The 10961-nt window shown below is 36.5% G+C and overlaps 1 protein-coding gene across 1 annotated transcript in view; it reads right to left on the bottom strand.

Moving 5' to 3' along the window:
- Positions 1–10961, bottom strand: part of LOC107699120 (dystonin-like) — a 174091-nt gene that overhangs the window by 96098 nt on the left and 67032 nt on the right. Inside the window, exons 11-21 of the mRNA XM_016500293.1 lie at positions 9827–9933; positions 8581–8700; positions 7893–7988; positions 7667–7794; positions 4505–4598; positions 3164–3318; positions 2576–3029; positions 2112–2240; positions 1702–1779; positions 1453–1614; positions 362–466 (exon numbers count right to left, since the gene is read on the bottom strand). Of these exons, the coding sequence (XP_016355779.1) occupies positions 362–466; positions 1453–1614; positions 1702–1779; positions 2112–2240; positions 2576–3029; positions 3164–3318; positions 4505–4598; positions 7667–7794; positions 7893–7988; positions 8581–8700; positions 9827–9933 (1628 nt within the window). The remainder of the gene's footprint in view (positions 1–361; positions 467–1452; positions 1615–1701; positions 1780–2111; positions 2241–2575; positions 3030–3163; positions 3319–4504; positions 4599–7666; positions 7795–7892; positions 7989–8580; positions 8701–9826; positions 9934–10961) is intronic.

The following is a 10961-nucleotide window of genomic DNA, read 5'->3' as shown; positions in this document are numbered from 1 at the left end:
TTCAGATTCCAGATTTTCAAATAGTTGTATCTCGGCCAAATATTGTCCTATCCTAACAATCTATCCTATACTTTTATGGTGATTTTCGTAGTTTGACAGCAACCGCCCCACTCCACTTCACTGTATGGAAAAGAACAAAGTGAATATTCTACTAAAATTCTTTTGAGAAATAAGTACAACTGGTTTGGAGCAGCATGAGTGTAAAAAAGGATGACAGAATGTTTGGCTGCGCGATTCCTTAAATCAGAGTTCCATGACCTTTCATGACATAGTTTTCAAGTTCATATGGAACATGCTGAGTATATTTCTTTTAAATGGTCATTAACAGAGTCTAGTGTAGTGCTGTTATTCCAGGCTGTACCTCGATGGTCAATCTGGCAGGATGGTTCTCCAGTAGGAGGCTCTCTGCCTTCTCCTGTACTGACTTGATCACCTCCTCCTTGTCATCCAGTTCTCTCATGAGATCCTGTGGAAAGATGTGGGCTCATGAAGACACTCCTGGCACAGATATCTAGCTTCCTTTCCAAAAACCTGCACCTTAACATGCAAAGGCAAGTGAAGGCAATGCAAAACTCTTGTGATTAACACAAAATCTTGATCATGACAGATGTTTACACAGACACAACGTAAATGCTGGTCATGTGACGATGACTATAATTAAATGTATAATGCAATATTGTTGACGAATAAAAACGAGACTAAATGTGGTTTACAAAATAAAAACTATTTAATTTTCGTTGACCAAAACGAGACGAAACGAAATGTTATAACATTATATCGTCTCGTTTAGTCGCGTTATTATTATAATGTTGCAGTATTTCTGTTTCCTGTGTCTCACTTCAGGGGCTGCATCAGGTCACACTGCGTTGGTTTCGTCTATACTACTAGGTACTTATACTATATTGACTAGGTTAAATAGAATTGCATTTCTAAAAAGAGACTAAAATACAATTTTCATTGACTAAAACTAGACTAAAATGTCATCAGTTTTCGTCGACTAAAACTAGATGAAAATAGTCATGGATAATTCTGACTAAAATAAGACTAAAATGCTCAGACTTTTAGTTGACTAAAGCTTGACTAGACTAAAAAGAGTATGAACGTGACTAAAACTAATAAAAACTAAAATGACAGCTTCACACAAAGACTAGACTAAAACTAAAATTAAAACAGGCTGCCAAAAACAACACTAACTGCCACCATATTTAAAAGTGGTCTTTACCGCTCCAGTAGAAGAGGATGTGTTAACTGCAGGTGCGGTTTAAGCTGTTTTCTATCAAGGCACTTGTGGATTCATAATAATTACTATGGGTCGATTTTCATATTGCTATAATAAAGCCTTAAAGCAAAACAGTATTTATCACAGCTAATCCATCTAATGGCCAACTAGAGCTGAGTCAAGGCCAAAGGAGGCCATACAACATGTGTTTGATGTGGGCTGAATGGACTTACTGCATGATAATCCCTCTTCCTTGAAATGTTACTGTTCCTCTCACTCCAGTCGAAAGCCACTTCCTCTTCCTCCTTCTCATTGAGCCAGATCAGCTCCTGAGTGGCGCGGGACACAAAATCATACAGGCTGTCCAGGTGTTTCTGCCTCTCACTGGAACATTTCTGAAAACACAAAAGCACAAGAAACTGAGACGCACAGTTCTTACAGAATGTGGGCTCTAAAAGCAGACCTTCACAAAGTTTCTTTACCAGCAGCCTCCTGTACTGGCTTTCTAACTTATTCAGCTTCTCAGAGTAACTCTGCTTCAGTGGCTGGGTCATCTGAATCTGTGGGAGTCACATGGGTAAGTCAGATGCATTTGCCTTTATATTTTTAAAACAACTATTTGTTGGAATACATATCATTTAAAGGAATAGTTCATCCAAACTCAATTTAGATTTTAGATTTTTCACTGATTTTCAGCAAATAACAGCTTAAATTTAGCCTTCAGCTATTTTTTTTTTTTTTTTTTCAGATGATTTCTAAGTTTTGTATGAATAAGACTGTATTTAGCACTCTATAAACAGTCTGGGTTTAAATTGAGGAGTTTATAATGATGTTTTTTTTTATAAAAATATTTTTTTTATAAAATATCAAAATATGTAATTATGTATATTACCTCACTCATTTTGGCTTCTTTAATGCTCATCTGGAATTCTTCGATGGCTTTGTGAAAATCTTTATGATTTCCTAAATTTGATTCAACACTCGGCAGATCAGATCCCCATTCTGCTTGATCAAGCTGAACCTTTCAGAGACAAAAAGATCAGGACAAAAGCATCAGATAGCCTTGCTCAAAGAAAAAAAAAAACTTAGATTAAATGTTGAATTACATTTATTTCTCTTACTGTTCTGGAAAATAGGTCAATATTTATTTTAAGCATAAACCTCTGTAATTTTGGTTAAAATAACCTTAATTCTGTAAAATAGCTTTGAATCAAAGATTTGTTTGCATAATCACTCAAATCATCACGGTTTGCATTTTTAATGATTAAAACAGTGTAGAAAACAAGATCGTTTGTCCAAAATGTAAAACATAAATACAGTGTGAAGGACTAAAGGAATCTAAAGTCTTCAACATACCTGCATTTCCTCAACCCAGATAAGCAGATCCTGCACAAACTTCATATGAACCTCATCCTCGGTCAAGTTGGGATCCAGGAATGAGGATTTGAGCATGGGCTTGCGGATCTGCATGTGTTTGAGCTGCTGAAGGACCCCGGGCTCCGTGCCTCCTCCTCCTCCTCCTCCTCCTCCTCCTCCTCTGCTGCTGAGGTAAGTCTGGACCACGGCAGGCTGCATGCTGGGTGTCATAGCTGGGCTCATCGCAGGGCTGCCGCCCGATGTGACCAGGCCTCCGTGAGTGAGCGCAGGAGACAGTCCGGCACTGAAGTTTGGGGAAAAGTTTGAGTTCAAACTCTGCGTGATGCCAGAGATCATCATCTTGGTCTGTTCTGAGGTCAGTGTGCGTCCTTTGCTGTAGACGGTTGAACACTCTGTCCTCAAAGCCAACAGGTCGTCACGGAGCTTAGATACCCTGAGGACCAAAGAGATTTCAGGGTTTAAAACCAGTGAAGGTAAAGCAAGCGTCACTATTTCTATTGCTCACTTTGAGAATGCCTCAACGATTTATTCTCTTTAATAATGAAGTTCAGTGAATGACTTTCTGACCTTTGAACGAGCTGATCAGCCAAGTAGAATTTCCCATCCAGTAAAAGCTGGATATCCACCACTTGCTGCCTCAATAAGTTCTCACACTCCAGAAGGTAACCAGCGGTCTCTGCTTCATTCTGAAACTGGATTCCTGATTCCAACCGTTTGGCATCCTACAGGATATATTTCTTTTTTATTCACATTTTCAGTGCTAGAAGAAAAAGACTTTTTGCTGCTGTAAAACGTCCAATAGTTATATTTATTTATTTTTTTAAATAATATTTTCTGCTTAAGTATAATATCTAAACATCCTTCATCATATCTATCTATCTATCTATCTATATATATATATATATATATATTTGAAGAGTTCAGCCGATCACCGATAAACACCACTTTAAAAAAAAAGAGCTGATTGCCGTGCATTATTCTTCACATATAGCGCGACATGAACCCCAAACACGTTTTGTCAAAAAAGCCGGTTTTGTCCACTTTCAAGGCATCGCGAGTTCACGTTTTACTGCAGAAGCCGACAAGCGCCTTGTTGTTTTTGAACAGAAGCCGATAAGTCCATTTTAGCGAATCAGCGCGCTGTATTCAGGTCAGGTGACAAGGCTACGTTCACTTTGAAAAGACGTGCTAGCTGAGAGGAGTTCCGTCAAAGCTGACTAAAAGTGATCGAGGATGGATAATTTCGACGAACTTGATGAACCTGTGATCTCTTCTTCAGGACGAAAAAGGAAAATAAAAGTTTTAACGTTTTCACGGAACCTTGCAAAAGCAGTTACAATGGTGAGGGAAAAGCTCTGTGTCATCACATCCATACAGTTTATGATCACAACAACAACGTTTGTCAGGCGTCTACATTGTCATCTGAGGAGATTACAAAGATTAAACAAGTGTTTGTTTTTTTTACTCTAAAACATGAAATGTGGAGTTATCTGCTTTTGCCAAAAAAACGACTGTTGGAGTTATCTGCTTTTGCTATAAAACAAACTTTTAAAAAGTAAAAATAAAACATACTTTCAATGAACTTTAATATTGTAAATTACCTGTATTTGTTTAAGTTATTATTACTTAAAACAACCCAACTGCAGTTTGATTGATATTACTTGGAATGCGCAATAAAAAATAAATAAAAATGGAGTTATTGGTTTTTGCAAATGAACTTCTCATGTATATACTGTATATTTACTTGAGAGGTAAAAATTGTGATTTTTTTTTTTATTCTGCTAAATGTAAACCTCACTCACTTTTGTTTTTAAAGCAAGAACAAAAAAGCAAGAAACAATAAAGCAAGAACACAATTTAATTTGACAATTACTGGAAATTAAGACAAAATCCAGATTAGGAACTCACCGACTGCAGAGCCGTCCGCGCTAACGCTAATTTGTCCTCTCCGGCTACGCAGTCTCGCTGAACTCTGTTTGCAATCTGCTGTAGCATTTCAAGTCTACGAAAACAAAAGACAGATACAATCAAACACCAGGGCACGTTTCGTACAGAATTTTGCAGAGAAAACCACAAAGCACATCTAATGCTCTCCCTGAAGCACGTGTGGCTCCCTCACCTGGGTCCATACACAGAGCAGTTATTGAGATAAAGAGGTGTGCTGGACAGAGGCCCATGTGCTCCGTAGAGCAGGTTTTCAGCCGAGCCCAGGCTGGTCAGAGTGCTGTCACTCACTGATGAGGTGCTACTGCAGTACGCCAGGTTGCTGTGCATCATAACAGACTAACACTATCTTTGGCCGACCCAGAGAATGGCGTTTACCACCCCTCCATCAGCAGCACAGTCCCAGATCCACACACACCACCCTTCTGACCGCACCTGCTTCCAGCCACTGCTATTTATAGGCTCATACCGATGGCAGAGAAGCCAGCCCACAACAGCATCAGCCCCAGGTAAAACACTGAGCGCTGCTTTTTATGTGAGACAGATGATCCGGCACAGGTTCAGACAGTTAGGCTGAGAGAGACGGGGGGGGTGTCACACCACACAACACATTCCTCTGCCTCATTAACAGTCATTTCAACCATTTTACGGCATTGATAGCAGTGCTGTTATTATATAATCATGTGTGCATAAAAGTGCTAATAAATATCAAAAGCATGAGTGATTTCCATTTATTTCCAGGTAATTTCCAACACCATGTTTTCACCTAAATATTATGAGTAACAACCGTGAACTGCACAGGTGTGACAGTCATTTCGGTGTAGGGAACAAAACTAATCTCTGCTGCACAACCAGAGTGCTGGGCAATATAATTAAAAAACTGATGCCTTCTGATGACATTTAACCCTTGTGCGCTCCTCATTTGGGAGTCACACTCATGGTCTTTGCGGTCAAAAGTGACCAGACACCTGAAATTTAACTCTTTTTTTCTTCAGTAAAATCAATCTAATATATTTGTGTTCAATAATATTTTTTCTTTTGTATTTTGAGATAATTTTATGGTACTAATGAATATTTATGCAATAATTATGATCAATTTTTCCCATTGAAAATAGAAAAAAAAAATCTAATTTTTTTAAATTATTTTTCAATTAATGCAGTATTTCAGATTAAAATAGAGACTAGGCCTTTAAAATCCGATTTTTGAAGGCAGAATAGCACCTCCTGGTGAAAGCAAAAAAACTATAAAAACCTGTAATTTCATGGTGTAACCACTAGATTCCTGTACAGTAAAGGACCCTATAGAGAGGCTTGTGAATTCCCTATTTGTTTTGATATATAATTGTTTACTTTTATTAGGTTGTGGATTTAAATCTATATTAAGGCATTCTCAAAGACTACTTTTTGTCAAGGTTTATATTTTTTGTTGATTTGAAGTGTAGGTTTTTGCATTATTATTACTACATTCAAACCTAAACACAGAAAGCATTTTGTTACACAAAACATTCAAATTCTATAAAAATGTAACAAAAATTAACAGGAATGCTTTATCAGAGCTTAATCCTTCTGGGTCTGATCTGATTTTAACCTTATTTTGGCTATATGGTTATAAATAAGTAACGAACCCGCACACTATCAATACTTGCTAATTCTTAAACTTTATTAAACGCAACGTTTCTGTCCACTGACCTTCATCAGGCAGTGGACCGAAACGTTGCGTTTAATAAAGTTTAAGAATTAGCAAGTATTGGTAGTGTGAATCTGTTTTACACTCTTGATGTTTTAGAGTGTAACCCCTTCCTTGCTGTCCACTTTTTTACTGCATTGTAGTTGAATTATTTATTTTATTTTACATAGTTGCTGTGTTACAGTCACACCAGTTCATAAGTGTGTGTCCGCGTGTGTGTGAGTTGGTGTGTTGATTTTGCACTCTAGATGTTTTAGAGTTTCACCCTTTCATTGCTGTGCAATTTTTTCTGCATTGTGGGGGATTTGTAGATTGTACACACAAAATGTTTCTGTATTTCCCATTTCCCATTAATTTCCTATGGTCGGCCATTTTTGACTGAAGATGCTACGATTTTTTAAAATTCTAAATGTAAAATTCTCCGGTCAGAAGTGACCGAAGACCGCACAATATATCTTCAACATAAATTTGAAATGCATAGAAGGGTGATTTTATCCATAAATAATTACCTACATACATTTTTAGTAAAACATTAAAACTGCAAACATAAAGGCCCTAATTCCTGAACCATAAACAGAACAAATTTCAGTGTAAATTGTGCCTACAAAACATTCTTAATTTTTTTCTCCAACAATTCATTTCAATGCATTCTTTGACAATTTACATAAGAATGGATTTATGAATGATTGACACACCAGTTGAGCCCAATGATGTGATGTTTTTAGATTTACAGAACACTCCCTCATTATCAGATATCAGATATATATTGAACAGACTGTTGCGCCCCATCTGCTGCTATATTGAATTGGTAGGGATGCTCAAACAAACAGAGCAGTGTTTTAAAAAGCAGCACAGTGTTTAGACTTTTAAGGAGAATGGCATATAACAAGCTGGTCTACAGAGAAAGCCACCATTAGCATTCACATTCATCTCAATAGCAGTTGCTTGGCTGGTGCAGGACTGATCAGATTAGAAATCTGCCATCTTTGCTTATAGCAGGTTTTTTTTATCTAATTTCACTCTCTTAAGAACCCTCCATAAACAAGAACCTCTTTAAGAACCCTGCACTGATAAAACACCTAGTAAAATAAAAAAATATTGGTACTATAAATATTGCTTGAAAAAAAAAAAAAATTCTTCATCAGAATATACAGCTAATTTTACCAGCAGGAGCTAACTGGAACATGTCAACATGGTCAACCTTTGACATAATGTGTCACTGTACATTTGGTTGAGATTTGCAGAAGTACTTTAGTGGACATTTTTAAGTTTGTATTGTTGCCAGTTTGATATGATAATAAAAAATATTCAAAATGTAAATGTCAAAAACGTCAAGTAGATCCTAAGTGAATTCCTCAGTGGAATGCATGTCATCCACACCCATATTCTTTCATTAAGAAATAGCGATGGAGAGATAGCGTGTGTAAATCATCTCATACCTGTCCACTTCAGGCCTCAGGCTCTTCTCTCTCTCCAGCATTGCCACGATCAGCTTGCCCCATTCCTTCTCCACGTCATTAGGATGGTATCCTTGAGGGAGCTGGATGCGACCGAACTCTATCCACACCTACATCCCAACATACAGCACAGTTCAAGACATCCCTACATGTGCCACATAAACGAACAAAATATGAACGATCAAAACCAGAAACGAAAGATACAAACCTCTAGCATTTTGTAGAGATGCTTGATTTTGGCCTTTTCGTTTTCTTTCGGTGGTATTTCATTCTCTTTAAACTGTAGATACTGTGTATAAAGTGCCTGTAAAGTTCAAAAGGGTTAGTTACGACAAAACAAAGCAAAGAGATGTCTATCCATCGAGTTATGAGTGCAGAACACCTGTACTCTATGCATCTGCTCAAGGAGAAAGATGGAGCTGCTCTTCAAATCTTTAAAGAGGCTTTAATAGTTGTCACGAGTCAGACGCTATCTATTTGCCATGGAAATCCTCTGAGCCTCAGGCTCCAATACACTATGCAATGCTCTCAGCAGCTGCTGATGCCTGAAAAAGCACATCTGTAAATGTCTGCTATCTGACAAATTATTACTTAAGATATATCTGCCCTTTCATAAATTAAAATGTAAAATTGGTGCAGGGATAGTTCACCTCAAAACTCCCCCTTATGTCTTTCTAAAGCTGCATGTGCACTAATTGTACAAGCTACTGTCTGAGCCATATTTCTCATTTCCAAATAATAAAAAAAGAAAAAAGAACATTATGTTTTGCATAAATATAAGGTCTGGTTTATGATTTGTTTCATGGAAAAATCAACAAGCCGTTCAGGAAACCCACTGAGTAGACAGTTTTGAAAATATGTTCTTAAAAGTAACATGAAAACGTGAGGCATCTCACCTTAAGTTCCACAGGATTGCTGGGGAAATTTCTGTCTGACATAACAGTCACATTGTGTTTGATCCACTGGCTGAGGTACTTCACCATGTTCTGGTATTCAACCCATTTAATGTCCACATCCTGTTTCAGGAACACCATCAGTCAACTTCTGTTTAAGATCTACATATTTAAACACAGTCATGCTTCCACCAATACGGGATAAATTTATAGGATGTGTCACTTCTTGGCTTTCCAAAAGTATTTCCTTCATACTGTATTCAGTTGTTCATTTATTCAAGAATTGCAAGCATGTTGGATTGAAGGTCAATGTGTCTTAAATGGGAACCAGTAGGCAAAATGCATACTCTTCCTCAATGTTCTGGGAAAGATTCCAAAGAATCAACAGATTCCTTAGGAGCTTCCAACTACGTTTCATTTACTGCATAACGCGCCTCCAACTCTTCCAAGATACACGGAATGCTTATGTAATGTGAAAATGTAGACACAAAGTTTATTTGCATAGACCAAGCAAATTCACCATCCCACCCAGATAAAACCTGACTATAGTAAGTCAGGTAGCTGATATCATCCATGAGATGTTTATGTACTATCAGCCTGAGTATCCTCAGAGAAGAGTCATACAATTTCAGAAAGTGCACACATGTAAAAATGTCAAATTGAGGTTTACTTTAAAGTACATTTTAAAGCATTATGTACTATTAATCTTTTGTTGTGTTTTAAAGTACGCTTATCTTGATGTGTTGACTAACATACTAAAGCACATGTGTACTACATGTATTATTGTTTTATTATCATAATTACAACTGTGTTATTCAATATTACTGTACATTTAAAGTTAATATATTTTAAATGACAAATGTTTACTTACAAATATATTTAAATACATGACAAGCTTCAATATAAAGATGACATAGTATATTTTAGTTTACCATTGTCATGCTCGTCAGTACATTTGGCAGTAATTATGAAATGACATATAAAGTTATAAAAATAAAAACAGTTATAAAAAAATAAAGTTATAAAAAACAATAAAGTTATAAAAAATAAATATATAAAGTTATAAAAAAAACAATAACTTTAAACTCTATGATAAACTCTGAAAACATTACATTCAGTTCACACTTAAGTATATTCTTTTAAAGTATATTTTTACTGTAATAATACTCTTTTTAAAACTATGTTAAAAGTGTACTTCTTTTTCACAGGGGTAGTGACATTATAACTACGTATATGTGATTGTACTTACATTTGCACTGATGCCCTCCATACCCTCCGGTACTTTCGGGAAGACGTCGTATAACGTTGATACATAAGTAATGACAGACTTCTCATCCGGAGATGACAAATCCACATCTGCTCGAATGGACAAACATTTGATTAGTTCAAATGCTACTTTATAAAACACTGAACAGTTTTGCAACAAAGAAAAATTCGTTTACGGTTTTATTAAGTGTTGAATTCACTGTTTAGTCTGCTGAGGACGGAGAGTGTTAGCCATTAGGCGCTAAATCTTAGATCCCAGTGTTGTTTTACAAATGACCATGAAATACTGTGAAACTGCAGGGTGAAATATCTGACATTCAGACTGCAGCTCAGATTCAGCAACGCTGTATGGAGGAACCAGTTGTGCTGCACCAGAAAACAACACGTCAAAGCTGAATCACTTCAGAAATGTGGTAGAGTTGTGTTAACTAGCAGCTCATTCTCAGTCTGAGACAACAATCACATCTCAAGAGTCTCGCACATCACTGAAAGAAACAAAGATACTCTTCGGCATCATTGTTTGGAAGCGGTTGGCAACCTCATTGATTTCCATGAGAAAACGGTGGCATAATAATGATGAAGTTGCTTTCAAATTACATTGTATTTTTTAGGGCTGTCGTTTTAGAATGTTAATTTAATTAATTAGTTACATAAAAATAACGCGATTCAAATATTTGAATACAATTAACGCAGACCGCCCCGCCCCAGACCAGTACGTCATCATACATTTTGTACAGTTGACTGTTGACGAACATTATGCAGTTATATGCCTTTAAAATTTAAGATATCGGGACAAAAAAAAAAATTTGTCTCATATTTATATCATATGATCGGCGATATCACACGAGCAGCGAGAGCAATATCACACGAGTGCTGTTTTTGACCCAAATAGCACAAGTTTAAATGTAATTTAGTTCAGTAAATAAGAAGTTAATATTGTATTATTTATTTCATATTTTAGTATTTTAATATCTAATATTTTAGATAGGCTACGTAATTGTCTGTTTTTGCTCAATTTTGGCAACAAAAATATTACCTATAAATGGGTTAAATTGGGATTTGCTATGTGGGGGGGCTCTATGGTATCGAGCTTATATATATATATATATATACTGTGT

Source organism: Sinocyclocheilus anshuiensis, unplaced genomic scaffold (assembly GCF_001515605.1).
Source record: "Sinocyclocheilus anshuiensis isolate Anshui unplaced genomic scaffold, SAMN03320099.WGS_v1.1 scaffold166, whole genome shotgun sequence".
In the NCBI taxonomy this organism is placed as follows: Eukaryota; Metazoa; Chordata; class Actinopteri; order Cypriniformes; family Cyprinidae; genus Sinocyclocheilus; species Sinocyclocheilus anshuiensis.
This window is presented reverse-complemented; position numbering and strand designations above follow the sequence as displayed.